The sequence below is a fragment of the Erithacus rubecula genome, assembly GCF_903797595.1.
Source record: "Erithacus rubecula genome assembly, chromosome: 6".
Lineage (NCBI taxonomy): Eukaryota > Metazoa > Chordata > Aves > Passeriformes > Muscicapidae > Erithacus > Erithacus rubecula.
The window spans coordinates 28,556,187-28,583,024 of record NC_136688.1 but is presented as its reverse complement, the minus strand read 5'-3'; the positions used below and the strand labels follow the sequence as shown (position 1 = coordinate 28,583,024).

At 39.7% G+C, this 26,838-nt stretch overlaps 1 protein-coding gene across 1 annotated transcript in view; it reads left to right on the top strand.

The window, feature by feature from the left end:
* Nucleotides 1–26,838, top strand: part of RAD51B (RAD51 paralog B) — a 355,720-nt gene that overhangs the window by 227,610 nt on the left and 101,272 nt on the right. The window contains exon 10 of the mRNA XM_079309682.1: nucleotides 1,953–2,031. Within this exon, the coding sequence (XP_079165808.1) occupies nucleotides 1,953–2,031 (79 nt within the window). The remainder of the gene's footprint in view (nucleotides 1–1,952; nucleotides 2,032–26,838) is intronic.

Sequence of the window (26,838 nt, the reverse complement as noted above, 5' to 3'; positions counted from 1 at the left end):
TGTAGGTAATGGTGGTTCTGTTTGAAGAAGCAGATACAGGGACGTTTTTAATTCAGCCCAGGTAAGAATCAGATGAGAAAGAGCTGCAAGACTAAGCATCTAAGCATGGTCCTGTCTGAGATTGCCTACAAATGCAAATGAAACTACGTACTCTACAGACACCCTTAGCATTTAGAGTATTACAGGAAAATCACATGAACCTTGATGCTGCAGCACATTTTTCTGTCAAATCTTTTGGATACTCAAAGACACTGCAGAGCTCAAATTTCTGGTGCTTGATATTGCTGTTCTTACACTTAGGAATAAATGTCCCAGTTCTGTATGTCCATATGTTATTTAATACTGTCTGACTTTGCAGAGAAATGTGAGCAGTTTTGGTGAATGTGAACTTTCTTGTTTTCCTTGTAGTCTCTCTTGGACTTTGTAAAATCTGCTCACTGCTTCCCCCCTGACTGATATTCACCAACCCGAATTCACAGGCAGTGACCCTTAGAAGTGCTCGAATGTTTGGCAGAATTAGAGCATGCCCTTTGGAAATAATGGGATATTTATCTGCATTTGGATGTATCTGACAGAAGGATGCCTATCATGGGCTGTGAGCGTGCAGTATCTGACAGGGCTTTGGGAATTTAGGTTCTGAGGTGTGTGAGGTTCCACAGCATGCTGCTCCAAAGGCCTCACAGAGGGCTTGGATGGAATCAGTGCACTGAAGGGAAGGCAGCAGGCAGGCTCTGTGACCTCACAGCTCAGGCTCTGCCAGACTGGTCCTGCTGGAGCTCAGCAGGAGCTGAAGGGAAACCATCACCTAAACCATGTCCCCAGGGAATGGGAAGGCAGGAGGCTCTCCCAGAGTACAGGGCCACCGCTGGGAGGGCTGGTTTCCAGATCCCAGCCTTTTCTAGCTGTGGAAGAGGTGAGCAAGAGCCATGTTTCAGGTTTGTTCAGCAGCTCTGTGCTGGAGGCAGAGCAGCAGCACACTCTCTGCTCCAGCCACTGCTGTCAGTGATGTCTGCAGGGCCACGTGGGCACTGTTTGTGCTGATCACATTTTGGGCAGAGCGTAATAAATTTGTCAGTAAAATGTCACTTTCACACAGGTGACAGAATGAGGGTTATTTTAGGCAAGCTGTGGAGAAACAGTCCCTGGCAATGAGCAAAAATCAAACAGGCAAGCAATAAAATTTGGCACATTTGTGTGAGTTTGCCACCTGCAGGTCCCACATTCCCTACTCTGCTAACAAGCCCAATTCTGTCTCTGCAGCTCATCTTCCACAGAGGATGGTTCTACCATAGTGGAGCCAGGGAGCTTGGTTTATTTCTGCTGTCACCCTAACACCAGGCTAAATTCAATTGCACTATACACCCACCCTTAGGGAATTCCAGTTCCTATTTTGATATTTCAAGGACAAGATCCTTGAATAAAGCTTGACATGGTCATTAACCATTTTGCAGAAGAGAATATCCAGATATGTGCAATGGCATGTTACCATCCCCAGTGTGATGACCCATAAGTGGACATGCTGCTTCCAGGGGCTGGATAAAGACAGTGGGTGGACTTCTTGGAGAAGCCAAGGGGTCACATCTGTGGATTGGCTAATGGCAATTAAAAATTGCCTGTACACGACAGTACCAGTTTTGTTCAAAATCTTCTCTGAGTTCAAAGGCCTGAACCAGCAGGAATGGTTAAGCTTAACAGGATGCCAGCAAGAGAAGCAAAACTTACTGCCTTCATGACAGGACCTGTAAGTCTTTTTAAAATTGCAGCATGATCTATATATGTGTATGAGACCTCAAATACTTAGAAGTGACAGGGCTAGATCAATAATTACATGTTATTTCTGAAGTATGCTTTACTATTTCTGGAAGTTAAATCTGGTGAGATGTTTTTGCAGGTTTGAGCTTTGATCAGTATGTTATAAAGATGCATATTTACATTATACATTTGTTTTGCAGCTCCTGGTTGCTAAATCCCCAGTTGCTCCATTCTCCACTTTTTTCTACACCATTGAGAAATCGGGCTTGGTTCTACAGGGTAAGACCAGAACACTGGTTGTTTTGCCTTTTCAATTAGTATTTTAAGCAGTTTAATGTAGATAACAACTATTGTTGAAAATGGTGCTGTTTATACTGAATTAAAACCCCACACATTTAAACATTCTGGTTGACAACAGAAGCATTCTGCTGAATTTACTGTTTTTTCTTGGATTATACAGAATTTGTTCTTGCATATTGCTATGTCTAGAAATGGACCCTGAAATTATTAACCAGAGTTTCCTGTTTTCCTCCAAGGTAAAGTGGAATGGTTTGGGTAACATGGGGTCCTATGGGATAGGATTCTTCAGGAAAAACATACCCATCTATCATTAATAACCTGCTGTAATAAATTGTTCTTCTTTAGCAAATAACCTGGCATCAGTAAAAACATAGGAAATTAATATATGTTTTCTGTTTTTGTGATCATTTTAATGTTAATGCCCTATGGTCTTAAATTATCCTCAGATTCTCTGGGATATGAAGAGGTATAATGAAAAGTTGAATATTTCTACCATGCTGACAGAGAGCTAGGATTCCTCGTGGCTGAGTCCTGAATCATGTACTTTTAGAAACACTTTACTTCTTTTCCCATGTATCCTAACAAACATCCTTACTTCCTGACAAAGATTCACAGATCAGTTTTGTTGAGTTGATGTCTTTTGATATGCAGCCTGGCTCCTTATCACTGCATTATTTTAACAGGCTGAATAAAACTAGTCAGTGCCTGTCACTTTCTGTTCAGGGAGGACACTGTGACATGCAGCCAGGGCAGTAAGACAAGTGAGTGTAGCTGGTTCTCAGTTTCCAGTGATGGAGAATCAGTGATCCCATGAGGCACTATGGACATTTTAAGGGATGTGAAAAGTTCTTCTCCTTCTGATTGCACATTTCTCACATTCAAACAGATTGTAGCAAACTAATGACATATTTCCTAGTGTCTCAATTTGCTTACATCTCAGGCAAGATGTCAGAAAACAAAAGAAATTAAAATGTTTTATGGTGCATTTTTACTGCCATTTGATACATCTACATAATTGTAATGGGGGAGAGGTGTCTATACAGTATTTCCTAAGCCTTTTGATACTATTTTCAGTATATTCTTAGATAGCACTTTGGGCACTTGATCTGCTTTATTTGGTACCAGTAATTCTAAAAGTCTACAGAAACAAAAAACATTTTTTTATTAGTTTTAACTGAGGTTACTTTACATGTTTTATTTCAGTATAGGGCAGATGATAAGCTATTTTTCTATCTTGTATATCTTGAGTTACATAGATGTTTCTGGTCATTATTAAAAAAGGCAAACAATTTCCTGCTCTGTCCTCAGGCACTAATGTAGTGAAAGTTTCTGAAACTTTCCCATTTCATAAACAGGGAGCATTTGTTCAGAGATTTTCTTAATTTTTTCAGCTCTTTTCTGTGAGCCATGAATATAGCTTTCTTAAGACTGAACCATACATTTAAAGAACAAATGGGCCTGGTTATACATACTGATGATGGAGCAGCACTCTAATAGGAGGATATCACTGTATTAAAAGTGTGGCAATTGCTCTTTTCCCTATACCCATATGTTGCTGGGGTGTACATTTAAAACATTGTTTGTCATTTTGCTACAAACAGATAAAATACCAGTTTGGATTTCTTTACATAATTGATGTCTTAATATCAGGCATTCTTTGTGCATTTTGAAAGACAACTAGAATGTCTTCTCTGTGTGAGTATTCTATTACTTTCTGACTACATCATTATGTTACTATTTTAGATATTTTTCTCCAAGATGGGTAGCAAGGAAGGGCATGGTTCCCCTGATAATGGGCCTCAGACTCTTTTGCAGAGACTTGTAAGCACTTACAAATGAACCATCTCACTGATCTGTAAAAGTAAATATTGTATGGTCTCATCCCACATTTCAGTGATCATTATTTCTGTGGATAGAGGAAGCGAGCAAATCACCAGGAAATGTCTGGTTTGGATAAGATGCAGAAAGTGGCACCAGGCTGCCTTGTTCAAGGGAGGCTAGAGTTTTTCTGAGAGTTGTTCTTGGTGCTTCTTTCCAAAGGGAAGCTGGTGCAAGGTAAGATGACAGCAAGGGGACTGCTGGTGAGTGCTGGAGGGACATCACATAGCACTAACAAGTGGAATCTGTCCCGCAGCCAGATCGCAAAGGCCACTCTCCCATTCAGGCTTTGTTGTTTAATTCCCTTGGTGTCAGGAGGTGAGCACATTCAGGGTGGCTGATGGGAACAAGTGGATGGATGTGGGAACTGGTGAGAAGCAGCAGCTGGCTGAAGTGCCCAGGATTCTTTCTTTTTACTCAGGGGGTCCCATCCCGGGACCATTAACCAATAGGCCATAAACAAATTGATATCGGAAAATGTGGCTGGAAGCTCCCTGATTAGCAAGGGTGAATGGGGAATGAAAGACAAAGTGAAAGTGTGATTTAACAGTTCCACAAGCAATTTCCATTGCCACCTCTGAGGGATTAGGATGTGTGGAATAGGGTAAAAAAAAAAAAAAAAAAAAAAAAAAAGAAGGAGGAGCTCCCCCCTGCTTTGTTCTGTGAGCTGGAGGATAATAAAACGGCAGGAGAGGCAGTGAGGCTAGTTAGGGATTTCACAGACTGCTATTTGATGCAGTTTAAGGAGCCCTTCTGCTATTGTTGCAGCTAAAATGGGAAGCGGAACTGTTCTCCATTTGCAAAAATCTCCAGCGTCCTCAGGAAGAGGGCTGAGAGCAAAAGGCTATTAAGATGGTAATGCTGCCCCATTTGGAGGAGTGTATCAAAATCCTCTTTGTCAATGTAAATTGCTGCTCTGTTTCCCTGGTATCTTTGCATCTCACGGCCTCAGTGCAGGCCCTGAAATTTTTGGAGGAGACCCTAGTGAAGGCAGAACTGCTTCTCTTCTATTGTCAGAAAAGATCTCCAGGCTGCCCAAGATTCCCTTGGAGAAAACTTCTTTGCTTTTATAAACTTGAAGTGTTCAGGGATGAAGAGAATCCATTTATGCAGTCTTTTATTTCCACTTTCAGACTAGAGAAATAAAACGTGATGATTGAAAAGCAAGATTGGATAGTAAGAAATTTAGCAAGAAAATTGTCTTCAGCCTCCTCCTTTTGTTGCTTCAGATTGCTCTGTGCTGTAGAGGGAGTGGACTGCAACCCCAAAATTACCCTCAGTTTCCTTTACATTGCAATGCAATGTCATGCTATGTTCTGCCATGCTGTACAGTGTCATTCTTTGATGAACATGAATTGTGAATGCAGAATCCAGCCTCACAGACAATCTCTATTTTGTAGAGATCTTAGATAAAAAGGCAGAAACCTGAATCTAAGCACTGCAAAATATTGGAAGTTTTACTGTCAGCTTGTGGTTGCTGTTGTAAGAACTTGCTGTCTCTTCCCTGTTTCAGTATACCAGTTGCAGTGAGTGAAGTCATACCATTAAAAAGAAGAATAAAATTAAAAGAGCTCCAGAACTACTTGATCAAGAGTGCAAGTTGTAAGATTATTTTTCTCATTGGCTATGATATAATTTCGTTTTGACTGGAAATTGCTAGCTGGTAATTCTGTTCTGGTATAACAGTCAGAAGAAATGTTGAGCTGCTCTTGCCTAATTGTAGTTTCATTGAAGTCGAATGTAGCACATTCTGGGTTAAGCCAGCTGAACTAGAAGATGCTATTTAGCACACACATATGCAAAAAAGGCTGAATTAAGCTGATTTGAAGCTGTATTCTGTGGGTGATCATCCAAGTCTAGCTTTAAAAGCAGCAGTGTTCTGGGGTATAAACACAAGCTAGCAGCAAGCCTAGCTGTTACCCACCAACAGCTCAGCTGTTTGTAGAAGTCTCATTCCATCTTACTTTAGCAAATGCCTTCTGTTACCAAGAGGATGGTGCTGCAAAAGGAGACAGGGACACAGTGGCAGTTTGCCAGCTGAGGAGTCTATTGGGACTGAATGCTTTAACTAAGTGATTAATGTTGCTCTTCGTGGAAAAAACTCAGCACTGAAAACAAGGCAAATTATATTAGTGAGCTAGGACTTGCTTTTAATTAATTATGTATTTTCAGTTTCATAGGGTTTAAAGATGGATAGAATTATCAGTTCATCCAAACCAACCTCCCATATATCACACATTTCCTTCAGATAACTTTGATAACTTTGTTGCACTGAATCATTTCTTCTAGAAAAGTAATCATTATTATTTGCAGATATAAGTGAATGTGACTTCCTGGTTTGCCTTGACAGTGTTTTCAAGTTTTAGCTACCTTGCTGTAAAACCCTTGTTCTGTATTTCAGATTAGAATTTGTCTGCCTTCAGCTTTTAGCCTCAGTTCTTGTCATGACCTTCAGTGTTCAAAAGAACCAGTGTTGCTGTTAAATGGTTGCCATTTTTCATGAGTACTTGACATTATGATTTATCTTGCTATGTTTTACCCTTCCTTTTTGAAAGAAGGGTATCACAGTATGTAAATTAAATCTCAAAATTTTGTGTCTCCTGCTGACTGGCTCCCCTCACTATTCAAAGAAAGAGTAGAATACCTTATAATGCTAAAAGGAAGAGTTTGGGGGTTGTGCCACAGGACTGGATAATTAATTGATTAATCCACCCTTTCTGCTGCCCTCTTTTCCACTGCACACAAACTGTCTGAACACAAACATGCTCACCTTGCATGTAACATCCTATTGAGGCAGGTAACTTATTACATAAGTTAAATATGTAGAAACAAAAAAAATGTGGCACTTGGAAGAGTGTCCTAAGTTTCACAGTAGTAAGGGAGAAGATCTAGTAACAGCTAAATCTAGGGAAACCTTGGTACATTAGATTCCATTTGTCACTAAGGTAATGAAAGAGGCTCATTTTGATCTCAAAATAGCATAGAGTCTGGGTTTGTAGCAGCATGGCAAACTGTCTCCAAAGTGCTATAACTAATTTCTATGGCTGAAGCAAGTAAAAAGTGCCTCATTTTATTTTGTAAAGAAACAAGTAGTGAGGTAGAAAAGGAATTCTGAAAGAAAGGGCAGCATTATTTGTATTGTATTGTGTGGGTTTGAACAGTGAAAGACAATGATTTACTGCATCAAAAGCTTTTATTCAATTGAAGAACTGTAACTATAAAGTGACCTTTGTCTGGAGCAACATGGATATAATCTGTAAAATGAAGCAGGCTTGTACTTGATGTGTGAATGGGTGGAAGACAGATTAATGGGAATAGAGTTGTGCATTGCTATTGAGATGGTAAAAGATTTGCAGTGCCACTGGTGATTTCCAGCCCTATTGGAGGGATAAAGATGAACTGATCATTGTTGGGATCTCTGTGGGGTGGAACAGTTTTTGCTGTATTCCCCCCAGGACACTGAAAGTCTCATGCTATTTCTAACAGGTTTGTAATAATGAGAGCAAAGAAGCACTATCACTTTGTAGGTTAAGTCCATCCTGGGAGTAAGGCATGAGAAAAAATAAGGCTGCCATCATCCCAGTGCCAGCAACATGACCCACACAGATATAGCTAACATCAATGAAAATGCCCTTTTGTTCAGGCAATTCATGGCATTTGGAGGAGTGGTTACTAAACCAGGCCCAGGAATGGTGTTTGCTTGGGTGAGAGTGTCCTCATGGTTTGTGGGAATTGCTCTGCAGCAGCACTGCCAAAGCCTTGCTGGAGTTGCCAAACTCCATGGCTGTCAAATGAAGGGCAGAGAAATAGGGCACAGATGCAAAACCAACTAAAAATGTTAATGATGAGAAATGGAAGGAAAACATTTTAATGGTGAAGGAAGAGTAGAGGCATATTGGGGTTATATCCAGTAGAAACCAAATAAACTGTAATTTCAATAAAATTAAATGTTTCTCTGCAAACATGACCTTTCACATAGTGGCATAGTAGACAGGCAGTAGATTGGTAAAGTTTCTGGCCATACTTTTTTCCTGTGAGCTTAAGATCTATTTTAGCACAATGTTTTGAATTACCTGCTTATTTCTAAAGATGCATGTAAAGATACTGAAGATACAGTACTGCTGTCTTGCACTGAAAGCCAAACATGTTCCTAAATGCTTTACTAGATTTCAACTGAAGTGCCAGCATTTAATTTGTCTGAAGTTCTACTAAATGTAATACAAAAACAAGACTTCAGTGCAAGTGGTGTGCCAAATCTGTTCTCATTTACACAAGTGCGAATCAAAACTAATTTCTTTTAATCCAGTGTTGTGAAAACAAAGAGCTGAAGAGTGTAAGTCTGTTCCCCTCTTTTCAAGGCTGGCATAGGCTTCCTGGGCCAAAATGATCTCACTTCAGAGAAATCTTCTCCTTACCAGGCTCTCTGGTAATGAATTCCTGATCAAAGTAGGCTGCTCCCCTGGGTTTTCAGTAAAGTGCTAAAGCAAATGGCCTTTTTTTCCAAAAGGCTTTTAGCATAAGGATTGTAATTGTCTGTTGATTAGAGGTAGTGTCTGTGATTTGTGACAATATATTGTTCTGGGAACTGAACGTTGTCATGGAAGACAAAGACTTTGCTAGTAATGGCCTGGATTTAATGTAGATGTTGCATCTTTCGAGCTACAGATTTGTAAAATAAGGTCAAATGTACCTAAAATGGACTTAATGTTCTTAAGTGAACACATTCATGAGTAGGAAGCCAAATAAATGTCTGTTCAAAAACATGTTTTCCAGCCAGAGTAAAGTCTCATGTTTTTGTGTACAGCTTAAGAAAGTAAAAGACAGTTAAGTCTCACTGTGATATTTTCTGTTCTTACGAAGGCACAACTAAGTTTCTTTTGCTGTCAAAGCTTGTGCCTGTACTGGCTTCACCACTAACATGTTTGGTGAAGCCATCACTGATGTCATTTGATCTTGTGAAAATATAGTTATCAATAGAGGACTATGATCCAAAGTACTTACCTTTGGTAATACATGCAACTTTTCTTTAGCTATAGGAATTTCTACATTACTAAATCTTGTAAAATCCCTAAGTGTAGAGCCTGTTTTCCAAAGAGAAATGCTGGACACTTTTATTGTTCCCTCTGCTGTGGAGATCCAAGAATTACCTACAGTCTAAACTCTGGAAGTCTCCAGAGTGCAATTCTGTGTAGGCAAGCACACTTGAATAGCACTTCATCTAAACTAGAAGACTTTGCCTGAGGAGAGGCTTACTAGCATGGGGATAACACTTTACAAATAGGGCTTCCACTGCTTTGGCCCTAGTGCTTCTCCATGTTTCAAGAATTAACACACCCCAGACAACCTCATGTATCTCTGTATCTGATGTCTTGACTTGCCCTGTCACAGATTTAAATTATCTTCTCATATAATCTTAAATCTATGTTGATAAAATGGAATAGGAATATATAGCACTTTCTTAGAAACAGGCACATGTGATAAACCCTCTCAGCAAACAGTGGTTTACTTCAAATACTTTTTCTCATTACAGTTGTTCGCTAAAATTCATAATATTGGATTGTCATTGTAAAGTACTTTCTGTAATGTTCCTTTGAACTTTACCACTGCTCCTCAGTGTTTATGTTATAATGAAACCAAACCTGGTCCTTTGGCATTCAGTTCTGTGAAGTCCCCTGAAAATTTTGAGATTAAATTGCAGGGCCAGATTGAGTTAAAGAAGCATTATAGGGATAAGAGAGGCAACAAGGTTAGTCAGCAGTTTGCTAGAGTGTGGTGTATCAGCCCAGGCTGTTCCTTGGTTTGCCAACTGAGTAATCCTAGAGGGTCTAGAGCACATAGGCAAGGCAGCACAGGCCTGCAGGGGTGAAGAGGAAGCAAAGGTAAATGATGCCACAATTAACAGTTCAACAAAAGATGATGTTGAAAAGATTTTACTTTATTGTCCACTGAATCTCATTTTCATTTAAACTTCCTAGTTTTCAGAGTACACAAACATTCCCCCATATAATCCAATGCTCTGTGAAGGTGCACTTCCCATTAGCAGTAGTTAAGATGTGAGGAGTCACAGTCTCAGAAATTCTAGAAAATGCTGGGGAATAAGAGTCTGAATAGTTTGAACTGTGTGCTGTGTGCTGTTGTGGAGACCTCAGCTGAGATATGCCTTACTATTCAGTGGATAAGCTTAGAATAAGCAGGTTGAAATCCAAAGTTGTGAACACCAAGTATTGCATTGGTGAAGATGTTCTGAGTGAATTTAGGGATGGAATGAGATTCTTTCTTAGTAGCATATATAAATATTGCATTCTTCCTTCAGGCTGCATATGCTTAATGAAGGGCTTCAGTCTTGAGGCACGACAGGTGGGAGCTGCACACCACATCTTTTATGTTTCTTCATGCTGTATCTGTGCTGTGAGTGAATTCCCCAAAACAAGGTATTGGGCAGCCAGGCACATACATTGCAGCTGTGAGTCCTAGCTGTGAGCTAGACCATATCCTGTCTGCCGTGGCATTTGCTGAAGTCCACAGAGGAGCAGAACATCCTGTTTGCTTAGTTTTCTTTTGTCTGCCCCATACCAGCACAGGGAGAATATTACTCTATATCTTTCCTCTTCTGCTCTGAAATTGGATCACAGCACTCATGATTGTGTTCAATAGCTGGAAATGCTGAGGATATCCGATTGCTGAGGTCTCTTATTTTAAACACCACATGCCAGGAAAAGTATGTGGGATCCCACCAGCTTAGCACTGGAGGGTGCAGGATGCATCAACAGGAAAACCAAACAAAACATGAAGTGAAATTCATTTGGAAAGGGAAGGGACTCATAGACCACCAATCAGCAGTGTTTAAACTCTTCATACCTACACAATAGGCCTTTTATTTTCCTTCAGTTCTTCTCAATATGCAAACTATCTTAAACTGATTTTTAGAGCCACAGTTGTCACCAAAGGCAGTGGGACCTGTAGGTGCTCATTACCTTTGAAACAATGTATTCTAATGTGGTAGTAAAAGCCAAAAGCACTAAATCAGGATGGTTAAAGCACAACTTTGATAGTTCTGTTATGTGATCCTGGCCATCCTCATGTTTGATGCAGAGGCAGGGCCTCATGCAGAGCACACCCGAGCTCAAAGGTATGTTGTTTCTTCTTTGCCTTTCAGCCTTCCTTCCCCTGCACTCCTGTTGCCTTGCTTCATCACTGCAGTCCTTCTATCTGTGTAATACTGGGTAGGACTTTGTTAGAGTTTAGCAGACATAACTTTTATTCGTCCAGAATACTTTTTTTTCCTTGAGAAACAGGTTTTCTCCCTCTTTTTCTCTCAAATGTGTGAGGTTGAACTGGGGAATGAGTGGTCACACAAGGGACCCACAGCCAAGTGGGCCAATTTGGCTAGCAGTACAAGGTAGCAGCAGCAAGGATGGGCAGCCACCTGAGTCACAGTTAGATTTTTCATTTGGAAGACTTGTCCTGCCCTAGGAAAAGTTCCAAAGTAATGGATAAAAGTCAGAACAAGCCCTGATTACTGTAGTGCAGAATGAACTAAATTCCACTGTCACATCTGAGCACAGAGGGAGTAAGGTGTCCCTCAAGCTGGTCCCAGCTGCCTGGGCTCAAAGCACCATTTACTGCTCTATCACTTAAGGGCACAGGGAAACTTAGTACACAAACTGAATTTGCAAACTCAGAGCCTCCTCTGGCAGAAGGGGTAAGAGAGCTGGCCCATTGCGTGCCATTAATTTACAGGGAAAGTTCATTTAACTGGCCTTCTGTTACTGTTTGCCTCAGACTGGAAGCTTTCTCAGTTTGTTGGGTGTATTTTTTTTTCATAGTGCCACATATTGTTGGTAAAATAAGGAAACTTGAAAACAGAGGAAGTAGAGGTAATGTTGATCTTGAAACACCAGCAATTGAAAAGACCATTCACAGTTTCCTTTAAAACAAAACCAAGGGGTAAGATAATGCTAACCAGGGCTGGGTGCCCAAGAGAGCATCATAATGAAGCATCCACTGTTATTGTTCAACTCAGTGTTTGTTCTTCATGTGAACAAAAGGAAGGAAGAGCTCTGCTATCAGGCTGGAGAGGAAGGAGTCTTTGTTGCCCTTGGCTACCCTAACTTTAAATGTGAGGAAGCCAGGGCACTGCAACATAACCTTTCTGCAGTATTAGATGAGGAAAATTGATAGTTCAGGAGGTTAAGGGCGGACACTCTGTTTATCTAAAGACTAAGGCTTCTCTTTCATGACAACCCCAAATCAGGTATGTCAGTGCTAGTATTTATTTAGGTCACGTGAGATTTTAAAATTTGATTTTAAAGCCTTCTCCTTTGCTGTTTCTCTGCCATTTGCTTCTTCCTCTCTGTTGTTCACCATAGGAGCAGTAAGAGATTTCCTTATTGAGTGTGACAGGCACCCGGTGTCCTGAGTGTGAAGTTCAGTCATGTTGCTGAATGTGTCTGCTAGAGACTGAGTCAGGTTTACTGTACTTTTCTGTTCCTTCTCCACCCCTAGATTCGTCTGCTGAAGTGGCAAAATTCCTGCTGTCCCTCTCCCCATCTTTCAAGTCATGAGGATGACACACTGTAAGATTAGTGATAACGTTTACCATGCTCACAGCCATTGTTTCAGATTTTTGGATGACTCAGGCAATGATTGTGTCATCAGCTAACCTCAGGTTACAGTTTAAAGATACCCCTGCAATCATGAAATTCTGCTTAGCTTGCCTGTGTGTTAGTCCTACTCTGGCTTTGTCTAGTCCATGTGCTATCTCTGCATACCAAGAGACACTGGTGAAACAGATTTGCAACCATTAGAGGCAATGCTGTGGTGTTGGGATATTTGAAAAATGTAGGTGTGTATTTTGATTCTGATATTCCTTCTGATATTCCTTCCTTGCATATGATGCTTTGAAATTTCTGGACAGAAAATAAAAGCAGCCCACAAATACATCTCAGATTTGTCTCCCATTCAAAGTGCATCCCTGCATTGATGTCCTGTTAATTCAAGGTTGCCATGGTGCATGATGTACAAAATGACACTTCCACACATTTACATTAGAGTCTGTTTCCATTATCCCAAAATCTAATTGTTCTCACAACAGTATGTTTTGTGAAAGTTCTACCAACATTACTGTAGACAGAGAAAGATTAATTAGATAAAATAACTTTTTTTTGTTTAATGCATGTGATCTGAGGGCTTGGTGATCTGTCAGAGTAAAAGCATTTGCTAAGAATGCAGAGAGAATGGGGAGGATCCCAAGAAACTACTGAGATGGTCAAGTGTCATAAAGTCTTTAAAGTGTCATAGTCTCATAAAGTGTCTTTAAAGTGTCATAGTACATCAGCTATGTACCATTGAAGGCAGGAGAATTAGGGACAGGCTCAAATTAGATATTTGAGGTTTGATCAATTTGTGTGTAAAACCATTCTGGACACAGAAAGGAGTGAATACCACACTACATTGTTGGTATTGTGGCTCTGTAAATGCAATAGGTTCAACACAAAAAATGGAAAAAAACTCTGAATGTCCTAGGAAATTAAATTAAGAAATAAAATTAATTCAGACCACTAACTAAAGCAGCCTTCTGAAAACAGGTTGGTCTTTATTTCACATAATAGATATGAAAGCTCAGTAAAATGCTGAAAATCCAGATGGGCCAGTAGGAGAATGACTCTGCTTGTACTTAGTTTTTTTTACATTACTAGCATCTTGAAGTATGGTGGTTCTTTGAAGAAAAAAATTGCAAGATTAGATTTAGCACATTTTAGCCAAGCCACAGCAAGTACACTCAGTTTACAAATACAAGTGTTTTGTGTTTGTTTTGTTTTTTTAATTACTAACCCTAGAAATTCTTTGTTTCTTAAAAGCTAAAAGGACTTCTTTCCTTCTCACGTATCATTATGAGTGGTTTTAATAGAATAAATTGTGTCTTTGCCAGCTTAAACAGTTGTCTTCAGTTAGGCCAGTCATGGTGCCTTATGTATACAGTTACAGTTTTTGTACTTGGGTGATAAATCTGAAGAAGCATGGAAGAAATAGAATTTACTGAGATTTTTGGTGACCCCTTTGCTGAACTAGCAAGGCTGAGTGAGTAACTAACATTCATTAGTGTGGTTGAAGACAATAGATGAGCTTCTGAGGACTGTCAGAGAACAATTATCTTCAATAAAATAGGTGATGGTTTGATGCATCTGTAATTAGAACTGTTTAGCACCGTGGAAAGGGGTTCCTTTCCCTCTTAGGGCTTGGCAAAAACTCCTTCAGAATGAAACTAGAGCATTTATCTGAAAGGCTTCTTGGGTAAAAGATAACCCTATGACTTTCTTTATATAAGCTGTTTATATAACCATCCATATCTATCTATAATAATGTCAACCTGCAGAAGATATAAAAAACACATAGCAGATACAAGAGGATTGGAAACCTGCTATCAAAGCCATGCCTGATGGAATTGCTTTTTGTTGGAGCAGTGTCTTTGACAGACTTAAGCAGTGGTTTTAATTGAGAGTGAGGGTCCCATTATAATAGATATGAGGGGTGGCAGTGGATAAGGCTGTGATCTAACTGGAAAGAAGAGGAGAATCACAGGCAGCAGAGTTGTGTGTTGCACTGCAGCAGTACATGTCTTGCAGGTCATTAATCGAAGGGGGTAGACTAAGCTGTTGCAGCATTCCCCTTCCCACTGCCTCACCTTTAGACCTGTTTGGAAGGGGAAGGCTAATACAATACCATTTTACAACACAAATCAAAAGGCAACACTTTGATGCAATAAAATTAGGTGTGATTTCTTCCTTTTCCTTGGATAGAGACTTACTGAACCCTGGACATGAGGAGAGAGGTGCAGTCCTTATGTGCCTCCTCTAATGAGTTTTCTCACCAATGCACTAGGCTTAATAACAGAACAGTTTGCTGTAGGACAAGGCTGAATCCTGCCTGTGCACAGGAAGCCTTTTATAAAAGAACCCTGTTAAAAGGAGTAAACCTGTTACCAGGAACAAATCAAGTGAACTGGTCTGACAAAAGAGAGAAGAATACAGTGTTAGCGAAAAACTGTTTTTTAAAGAATCAAAGTAGTTTTGTTTCCACAAGCTGACAAGGGGCATATTGGTTGCTACAGCAGGAGTCTAATGGCATCAGATTCACCAGCCTGGTTGTTTATTTGTAGGGATATGTTCAGTGAACATTTCAAGCACTCCAGGAAGAAAAGAGAGACTCAGGACTTAGCTATTTTTTATTAACATTTTCTTTCCAATAGAAATCAAACTGAAGAAGACAACAGATAAATCCTGATTTCACTTTATTATTAGTTGTTGAGATATGTATTTATCAGAAGAAATGAGAAACAGATTACACCAGCAAACACATCTGGCCTTAGCCTGGCCTTCAAGTGATCCAAAAAGAAGCACAAAATATGGAGTTGTTTACAGCCAGGCACTTAAAATCCCACACAGCTGCAAGGGTGAGAGGCAGCAGAATAAACTCTCAAGACAAGCTGACAACAGCTCCACTGCCGGGGTGCCCCTTCTGCAGACGAGACAACAACAGATGAAGAAATCTTGAGAATGACCCAGAGCAGTGCTCATTAGTGAATGAAGCACAGGCAGGAAATGGGACAAGATTCCTTTTGTCATAGTTTTTCACCCAGCTGTCTGCCTGTCCCACAGCCACCCACATGCAATCAAATATAGTCATAGTCAACATCCAGAAAAGTTATACAAATAAAACTTTCAGTGATTGCATACAGACTCCTTCCAAGTTGCATTTGCCCCATTAGCAAGGAATGAAAAATTACACTGTTTAATCTAGGCACGTTTATCATTGCAATTGAAACTTATTAGGAGGGGTTGTATTCAGGTAAATCTGACAGAAGCATGTGATTCCTCTTACTGATGTCATCTGGACATCTGTTTCTCTGCGTATCTACTGTTTATTATTGACTTACTAGCACTTTTACTACATCTATTTTGTTTCCTCCTTATGGCAAAGCTGTGATTTTTACTTTATACAGGTATAAACTCTCTTTGTATTAAACAGATGTGTGCAGTTCCCAAAATAAGAGCATTAAAAAGCAGAGAAAAACATTGCTGGACTTCTGAAATGGAATATGTGGAATCAAAAGCTATTTTGAGATTTTTAAGTTATCATAACAATGTTGAGACTCCAACTTCTTTGGGACCTTTCTTTTGTGAGTGCAGCTTACTTAACGTCTTGCTCATTGGCTATAAGAAACATTTTGTTTTTCTTGTGGATTGAATGCAGTTTTTAACCTATACATTTCACCTAGAATTAAATAACAGAAGTCTGTTACAGAGAATTCTGTAGCTCGTTTTTCCAAATGGCAGCCATCCTGTTGCTCTCCACCAGGAGACACCTGTCTGAGGGCTACTGTGAGTAGTTACCTTCTACTCCAGGGTTGTTCATTGTGCCTTCATGTTTGGCTTCACTGCTCAGCTGCAGTGGCCATTTTCAAATGGAGCAGTTGTCTCTGAGCTGTTCATGAGATTCTTCTAAATGGAATCTTTGAACACGTCAGCACTGAGATTGAGCATTGATAAAAATGAGTGTCACATTTGTAGCCCATAGCAATTATTTTAAAAATCATGGATTCGTGCAGTCTTGAGCCATCCAGTGTGTAGAGCTCCAGAGTGATGTTAGGCAGGCAGAGTTCAAGTTGGCATAAAAAAAAAAAGCCCAGCCCCTTCCCACCCAAAATTATGTCAGCACCAGTGTGAGAAAACTCTCTCTAAACAGTATCTCTGTTTAGAAATCCCACCTGAATCAGTTCATGTGAGTGTCATGGCATTCTTTCACATTCTAGACAATCTACAATGAGCAGGTCTGAGACCAACTTATTCCACCCTACCTACCAGAGAGACCTGAGATACAAAGTGGTCATAATTGCTAATCAAAGTGATTTTAAGTTTAATGGGGAGGGGTTGCTGCAAACTGTCTGAACAGTCTTTGAGGCATCTGGTTTGTTGCTTTTGGAGTCCCATTAATATCTCTTCTGTGTTGTTACTATGGTAATGGTGGCTATCAGACATTACTGCATCTCCTCTTACCACTGTGTCTGGCTGCAGTATCACTAGAGCTTTTAGTTGTGTATTTTTCTCCTCACATCTCTCATTTCTCATCTTTATTTGAATCACAGTCTTGTTCAGCAGGTCAGCTAATGGAGAGCAGACTTTTTTACTCATTCTGGTTCTTTTTTCCCCTTTTCCTTCTATTTATATAACACACAATTTGTAATCTTTTTAAAACCAAAGAATAGAGAAGTCTTGAGTTCATCTAGATTAAAATCAGCTGCAGCCTATTAATGGACTCAGCCCAAGACTGAGACTTTAGGAAACAAAAACACTGGACTAAATTATACTGAACTGGCCTCTGTCTCCTGGTGAGGGGATTCATATAGCGAGAGGAAAGGGGAAAGGGGGGTAAAGGGAGAGGATCTCCATGTGGTTTTAATTCATTTTGAGTCTCTTCCTGAAGCTAATTTACCCAACACAAAGGCTCTGTAGTGGGCAGCCAGCTTTTTAGAAGTTTGGCTTTCACTGATAAACAACTCAGTTCCTGTTCTGAAGGTCTGAGATATCTCAGACCTGTGTGTAATCAGCCAAGGTTTAATGTGAGTATTTTGGTACAGGGTATTTCAATTACATATTAGAGTCCTTTCATCATCTGTCACAGTGTATCCTGAAGATTCTCAGATAATTGATCTAACTCCTCCATTCATTCTGTCCCCAGAAACAGACAGTGAATTGTCTCATTGAAGAATCAGAATAGCAGACACATGGGCCAAAACAAGTCAAGCTAAAAGTGCTTCCACTGGCATGGCACTCACAGAAGGCAGTTCTGAGCTGCTTCTGGGCATAGGAGCCTTTGCCACTGAAGTAGCAATGTACTGTTCTCTGCTGAAGGGAAAATACTCATTGATTCTATTCATCCCCTTTGACATTAAATCTTTTTTATTGCATTCTTAGTCCCATTACTGAGTGTAGTCCTCTAGCAACATGCAAGAAGTTATGTCTGTGCCCTAAAAAAGCCAGACAGTGGGTGGAGAACTGAAGCAAACAGTAAATCATTAGCTGGAAATTACTTGATTAATTATGTTAGGCCCAGACTGTCTTTGGTTACAGTTTTCATGTATTTAGTGACAATAACTTGTAATCTAAACAAAACTAGAAGGCAAATGGGGAGATTAATGAAGGGACTGAGATGGAGGAGGGAGTGGAACTGGGCCTTGGGAAGGGTTGACTTAGGACAATAGCTGTGCATGTATGGCTTCCCAGTGCCTCAGTCCCATGTGCAAATATTTGTTATGGGAAATGAGTGTATACATGGCACAAATCTATCACTGGCTAATAAGCAACAACAATCAGCACCAGTTGTTCACTGCTCTATTAAATGTGCCCTAGGAATGAGTAACATCAAAGAAAATGCAGTTTTTAAGATTGAGGTCTGGGGATATTTGACTTCAACTGCTAATTCTTGCCAGCTTTGTGTAATAATGGACAAAAGAATTTCACCATGTCCTGTTTTCAATCTTCTAATTTACAGAGATGCTGAAATGTTCACCATTATATGAAGGATGCTCCATTTCTAATGTTTCATTCTATATGCATATAATCCAGTTACTGCATAGTTGTCCAGGAAGCCTTATATGTCCTTATCTGTGCATATTTTTCCAAAGTGAGTTTTGCATTTTCATGGCTTTCCTGCTTTATAAGTCAGCTCAAGCAAAGGTTTAAATACAGAGAGAATCCCTTATACTTTGCTTGACAAATAATTTCTCACATTCATAACAGATCATCAGGAGACTAGGTTGAGCAGGACATGGTTTTTCCATGGGATTCTCCTGCAGTCCTTCGTTTTCCTAAGCACATGCTGTATGTCTCTCATCAGCACCCAGTTCACCTCCTGTGTGCCACAGAGCTCTGAGAACAGGCCAGAGCTGCTGCAAAGCTGTCAGGAATTAGACTGGGTTTTTTAAAGATAAATCAAGTTTGAGTTGATGAACTGGAAATCTTCATAGCATTTCCTGCTTATGCTTCTTCTTTCCAAAACTTAAGGCATGAAGTAGCTGAAATAAAGTGACCTAAAAGCTTTTGGACACTATAAGGTGTACTGTACTTTTGCACTTTTTCCCTTGGCCTTCCTCAAATGCCACTAGAAGCAAATTGGTTTGCTGTCCATTTTGGTTACTTTGTTTTGTTCTTCTGTTTTATTCTGTAAGTCTGTTATTTGTGTAATGCTCAGATAGATCTCTCCTCACCCCAGCCTGTTAGATATGGATGACTCCAACAAAAGTGGTTAGAACTTTATTGAGAATTAGCTGGAAGCAATTAGCCATCTAGGACTTGGGCAGAGATTTATTTAAGGCTTGAAGTAACCTAATAGTATTCTGAGAGATTAAACTTCATTTTGGATGGCTTTGGATGACTTTTGTAAGAAGAAACCTGTTTTCTTGTGTTCTTTACACAGACACATGCATCCCAACAAAAACAAAAAGTAAAATAAACAGTAGTATGCTTTTACCATTCCCCATGCTTTGAATGACAGCATGAAAATTATCAAAGAAATAATTACAGTAGTTTAATATAGTAAAAATTGTGTAAGTAACATTGGCTTACAGTAAGCTTCACATGTTAGGATATGCTTCCTCTGTCAACTAAGATACCATATTCATCCCCAGCACTTTAAGAAGCAGAGCTACACTTCTCGTTGCCCTAATCTCCCCATTTGTGGCATCTGTTCCCATGATTCCCTTTGTCCTGTGAGCTCCAGACCCTGCACAGCCTGTGTCTTTTTGTAGTCTTTTGTTTTTAGCAATTACTAAACAAAGAAGTATTTAACTGTAGCCTTATTTAGCTTGAAAGGAAATGCAGTGCTAGAGCAACCAGTTTCAATAGGTTTTAACCCAAGACATAACAAAAAGCCATAGTCTTTTTCATTTATTCCAACCTGAAGAAACCAGATAGTTCAAACAAAAAGCTTATGAGATAGATGGGGTTCAGTCATTTAGGCATCAAGCTACAACATAATTTTGAGAAACCTACTTTAGTGTGTTTGCAAACTTGGGCTACTTATATTAGTTACTCTTGGTTCCCAACATAAAAGTTGTCATCACAATTGTAAAGCTAGAAATGCACTTTTGAAAAAGAAAGAAGAAAAAAAAAAAAAAAAGAAAATATTTGAGAGCACAATATTCAGTTACCATGGAAAGAGTTTTATCTTGATATTCTACTCTGACTCTGATCAATTTGATCCTTTGCTGTCATACAAAGTGGTGTGGTTGGTAAGGTGTTGATCCTGGAGGTTCCCAGGGATCTGGCACAGCAGAAATGATGTGTTATTACCAGGCTGAGCTCTAGTGACCTGTGCACTGTTAAGGGCCTGCTATATTTGCTCACAATTTACCTGTCGAGAGGAAAAATCTCAATTTTTTTTTTTCCAATTTTCTACTACATAAAGTTCTCTGCATAGAGGAAGAAAATAGAGAGAGACATCCTGCTTTCATGTTCCTCTCATGCTCCTGTAGCTGGCTGCACAAGCATGAGGGCACCCAGAGCTCAGGGCTCTTGTGCACACGTGCACTTACGTGACTCAAAGTTGGACTCCTCTGCTCTGGGGCCTGGTACAGGACAGGAAGCAGGGCCCACTGGGAATATTTATTTTAAGAAGTTGTTGTATGATTTTGGTTCCTTTTGGCTGCAGTGATCATTGTAAGCACAGAGCTGCTCTCTTGGGGATGCTCTGTGTGAGCAGTGTGGCTGTTATTGTTTCTCATTTGCCCTGCTGTGCTCCAAACTTAGTGTGGTTTCAGACTACTCTGCTGATGTGTCTGCTCAAGTTCCTTGGGTTCCACTTCTCAGACAACCAGGAGTAGTTCACTCTGGCTGCTGTCAAACTGTTCAAATTTCTTTAAAATATTCCTGCTAGTGTAAAAGTCTACCAGTAATTTACCATGAAACATATATTCTTTGGGGAGCTTCTGCATCCATGGTAATCTGGAGAGCTATGGGCAGAAGCTGCTGTACAAGATATACATGAACTCACAGTCTGAAACTAAACTTAAGAATAAAAGGCAGAATAATATACATCAGCATCCTGTAATATGATAGGGGTTTTACAGAAATTCCATTTGGAGGATATTTATAGTCATTGCCATAATTGCCTGGCATCCTTTTTAATAGTTTCTGAAATGAGATGGCTTTATTGTTTAGACAGCTCCAAGAAATAAAATTGTTCTTAGCTTGGGAGTTTTTCTGCTGGTTTCTGTAGCAGCTGTTGAGGAGAAAGCCATGAGTTCTTCCTTATCACTTCTGCCTGGTGGGTGAACAAAGCATTTGGAGTTCTTTCATTTTGCTTTTAGTGTGTTGGGGGGACATTGGCATACAGGCTGAAATAAAACGGTGCAATAGGAATGAAGTTATTTGCTTTACTCATCATCAGTTTTTAGCAAAACTCAGATGGCTTAGTCTGGTACATTTTCCATTAATTGCATATACTGTGTGTTGCTTTCAAGATTTTCATGCTGGGCAGCACTTACTTTGTGGATCTTTGGTGCACTCAGACTTCCAAGCAGTATGAACTTCCCAGTGTAAGTCAAGTTCTCTTACACTTTCTGTCTTCTTTTGTGCACCACTTTTCACAAAAATATTCCAATCATTGTTTCTTTTCCTGAATTACGAGTTCTAGAAAATCTTTGTCATACTGTTTAGAGAGAAATAGTCTAGTCAATAAAAGCAGAAATTGAAGAACAGTTGACTGTTTTGAGTAGAGCTTTGAGAATCCAGTCATGCTGGTTTTCTGAGTCTAGCATTTTACTTTGCTGTATGTCCTGTACCTTTACCCCGTGAAGGGTGAATACAAAAGTAGAATGTTGGTGCTAGTCCAAAACTTTGTTTATCATTCTTTACCTGAATTTCATATAACTGTAAAACTGTGCTTGTGGTTCCATAAGAGTAGTTTTCCTTTGAGGTTTTTGCTTTGATATGGGTGGGATCTATCCAGAAAATATCTTGTGGCATATTATTTGAATTTTTGCAGGTCTTTTTATCCACCAGGAAATAAATTTCCTGAAGTTCTGAGCCAGTGGAAGAAGGTGAAATAAGATAGAAGATGGTCATGCAGACAACTTCACATTTGTTCAGAGGATTAGTCTTGAGATTTTTGCCAAGTTTTGTATAAACGTTTGGTTCGGCTCTGATGTAATCCTCAGTGATTCATCTGCTTCCCACTGTCTCCCAAGAGGGTGAATCACACTGTGTATCTCTAAGATGAACTATCAACATACACTGACAGAGGTGTCATTCAGGTAAAGAATGATAAACAAAGTACACTAGACAACATACTGTCCTGAGGTCAAACCTTTCCATGCAAGTGACAACTAGTAAATACATGGAAATGTCCTTTACTGGTTCTAGATTGTCTGTTTTGTATTTCCTCCACCTAGAAAAAGATGACACTAAGAAGCAGACAAGAATAAGTTTCTTCCCTGATATTGAGCACGATAGTTGGGAAGATTATTTTCTTCTTCCTGTTTAAGTCCCCTGATATGAGTTTTTTTTCCCTCGGATATTGCTGGATGAAATTATTCTGTTTGGGATAAAACCTTATTTAGTCCCCCACCCCTGCCTCCCATTTCTATTTCTTTCTTTTTTTTTTTTTTTTTTTTTTTTTTTTTTTTTTTTTTTTTTTTTTTAAATACTAGACTAGAAAACTATGTAATTTGAAGAATAAAAATCCATTTTCTATTTCTATATCTGATTTTTCTCCCCAGCCTTTTATCTATTGATTTGACTGGTTTGCAGTCCTTCTTCCCCACCCTCCTTGCTGATAACTAATGGACTTTGGTATTAAGCCAGCCTTTCAGTGCACACACCACCATGCCAACGAGAGTGTGTGCAGCTATTCTGTCTGCTTTGGAAGCCTACAGATGCAGCCAGAGCTAGAACAATTCCCGTATTGATCCTGCACTTGTCAGTTAATCCGTCATAAGGCATGGGAATCCTAGCCCTGTCCACATCTGCCTGCATAACTGCAGGGGGAAAACCAGTTCTCTGAAGCTCTCACCAGGAAACAAGAAAGCAAAGAGAAATGGGAGCTTGCTGGGAGAGAGGGCTGTGAGATTGCCTACCTGCTCCACCCTTTCCCCCCAGCTCCTTTTCATCCTCCTGCAGGTCAGCAGGATCAGGTTTATGTTAGTGAACCATGAAGCTTATCAAATAAATGTTGCAGCAGCAGGTGTTTGGCTCTCTCCACAGGCCAAGTCTAACAAGGTTGATATTGTGTCTGTGGCCAAAGTAATGCAGTAATTACTTTTCTGGGTTTGGAACGCCCAAGAGATTTCTGGGAACCAGTTAGAAAAACAAACCTTGCTAAGAGCAGGGGATTTTTAAAAAGGAACAGTGGTTCTCTCTGTGCCAGGAGGAGAGGACAGGCATTTTGAGTGCAGCATCCAGCGTGGTCCCCCATCCCCTTCGCAGACTGCTCATGTTACAGGGGCCTGGAACAGAGACAAAGTGCCTGAGTTTTGTTGCTCACATTGGGATGGGCAGCTGATTTTGACCCATGGTGGCATGTGGAAAGGCAGCTGCTTCCTTTTAAGTTGTTAATGTGTACTGTAAGAAGAGTGAACCCTGGATTTGGGGGACCTTTGAGTGTCTGCAATTCTGTCTCCATAATTTAATTTGACTTACACGTCAGGAGCTGCATAGCATAGTATTCCCACTGCTGTCTGTTTTTGGCTTTGTGCATTTCCCTTGTAAGGACTGAACACAGGTACTGAGTTACAGGACAATGATGAAGCCTAATTACCCTAGAGAAAGAATGAGATTTCACAGCACAGCTCTGTTGTGCCATGCCCTTTATCTCATGTAGTCCCTCTCAGGCCAGGGAGGAGGAAGTTAAAACAGGTCTGTACAGTGATGATATTTAAAAACAGCAATCTCCATCATTCTTTTTGAAAGTGTATTGATCATTTAGGCCAAAGCTTTTTCCCTGTATTATATATGATTATTATATGTGATAATGTTACCATAATGTCATTTAAACCAGCTTAAGTAATTGCAAAAATGTCCTGAACTACTGGACATTTCTTCTGTTGCTGTGTGGTTGTCCAGGAAACCAGAATTTGAAAGTGAGAAGAGGAAGAAAGCAAAACTGATTAGACATTCATAGAGTTGCACATTAGACTTGAACCTGGTATGTTTAAAAAATTACTTTTTTATATAAAGAATCTATAAAATTCTTCTGTCCTATAATAATTCTATAGGCATCCTTCTCTGCTGTTGAACCATGCTACAAAGCAATGCCTTTGTAGTGATGAATGAATTTTCCCAAGCTAGGAAAGTCAGCATTTCATTAATGTCTGGCAATGCTTTTCCATCCCTACTGTTTATGTTAATCTCTATTTTTGCATATCACTTTGTGTTGTGAAGACCTGATGCTCTGGTGGCTTTCCAAAGATGCCACACCATTCACTCAGGGCCCTTCAGTGTTTGTTGCTAAACTGTTTTGTCCTTGGTGCATTGTGCTGGGCTGTGTGAGTGTGCTGTGAAGCCCTGCTCACATGGTGAGTGCCATGCCATGCCAGCCCCCAGTGTTTGTTTTGTGCCAGGAATACTGTGCACCTGGAGGTGAGTGCTGTGGTAGGTGAGACACCTGCTTCTTCAAGGTACTCAGTGACTTTCCATAAACACTGGGTGTAGCAAGTAGTGAAGAAATGCTGTGCTAAGGCTGCTGGAAGGGAAAGTAATGGAATTTGCCCCAGCATTATTGCATTAAGGGCAAACCTTGTCTGCTCTTGAAAAATGGCACAGAGCTCCTTCCACAGCAATTTGCCCATCATAAATGCAATACAGATCAGCCAAAAATCAGGCAGGTTATGTATGATCTAATTGCATGATATAGACATGCTATATATACATGATATAGACAGGTTTTTTTGACGTGGTACTTTAATTTGATTTTTATATATATTGTTGGAATGCTTGTTAAGCATTTGGAAGGACACATGAATCAGCTTACCTAGGACAGATTTTTTCATCATGTATTCTGTAAACATTCAGGAATGATGTCTGAAAATTGTCATTTGGAGGGAGGGCTGCTGCAGAATTTGGCCTATCTGAAGTCTCAAATTCTGAGGGAAGATGAAGACCCATATATTTATTTATCAAAAGCAAAGACCAACTATGGCCAACTCTAATAAATCTCCACTGGAGAGAAGTGGATTAGCAAGAAGCCATCCAGGACTGAGTTGTATGGCAATGTTAAAGAGCCTGAAGGCATGTTAGGATTGGTGTTGCAGTGCCAGAACTATATATGAGAACTCACACATGACTTATCAGTGTTCACCTGAGTGTAACCAGACATGGACCAGAATATAAATGCTATTAATATTGCAGCTGGGATTTTTTTTCTCTTTACTTTTGTGATTAGAAGAATGTGCCAGCTGTGTGCATGTGTGTCTTCTGGCAGTGGAGGGGTGACAGTGCTTACAGTTTCCATATGAAACCAAGAGTATGCCTTCTCTAGGCCCAAAACATCTACAAAGTACTTCATAAAGCTTAAGAAATAATGACAAAGAGGAAAATAAGTGGCAGCAGATTAGACCAAGGTATTTTATGTACTGTGATGTTTGTATAGTCATCTGGAAAGAAATGGAAGAGATCTTTTGAAGATCATTGATTGGAAACACAATCTTTATTACCGATCAGTTCACCTTTGTCAAAAAAAATGGCTATTTAAATATCAGGCATATTTTATTCCCATGGTACAAAACTGATTCAAAGACTTGATCTGATAGATAAACTGCGAAATGGCTTGTTAGATTAGATAAGGGAGTTGGAATGTATTTGATGTTGAAATTGCATCCCTACATCCCTACATCTGAAATCTCTCCTCATCGATCAACTAGAAAAAGATATTACCTGAGTACAGGAGATCATCTGCATGTTGTGTAGTTTTCTGAAGGCTGGGGACTGGTTTGGACATTACTTTTGCATTTCCTACTTTATATCCTGAGTGGAAAAAAAGTGTTTGTATTGGCTATACAGAGATGAAAACATGTTGAAGATTTCAGGTATTGGTAATGGACACCAGAGTTCTCACCTAACAGTCAATTTACATTAAGATTTGGGCTATATCAGAAAGAAAAAAAAGACTGCAAGCCAACCTAAGATAGTTATTTAATTCCATTCTTCAATGGAGCAGATTATTCCTGGCCTATTAATGTAGAAGTTGTCAACACAAATGGAGTTACACAGACTCCTGCAAAGACTCTCCTTTAATATAAAATACCTAATATTGTCCTTTTTTGTCAGATTCCTGAAACAAAGTAATGGTGTGACTTACTTGACAAGGATGCTAGCAGCACATCTACCACTGAAATCAATTAATTCTTTTTTCCTTGATTAAGAAGTTCTGTTACTTCATGGCCCAGAATCATCAAACTTGTTTTTTCTGTAGCACATTTCCATTCATGGCTTATGGTCAAAACAGGAGTTTAAATCTCCATAATTAATCTCAAGCCCTTAATACACCATATGATTTCTGACCAGCAAGGACTTGGATCTCAGTAACATATGCAGCAACAAAGTGATATCAGTCTTGTCTGAGCCTGCCAAGAGCCACTATGGATACATGTCCAGCACAATACCTTTGCAGTTGCTGAAGATGCTATCATTGATTCCAGTGGGACTTCTAAAAATCAGAATGAAACCATCTTCTTTCTTGAACTGTTGATTAAGTGATCATGAGAATGAAAAGATTTTACTTGTAATTTGGCTTTTCATTCTATTTTCTTAGCCTGTGACGAGTAATGATAAACACTAATAAGCTACTAGCATAGCATGTGCATGTATTTTGAATTTGGGAGCCAGTCCTGATGTGACTGGGAAGTATGCTTAAAGG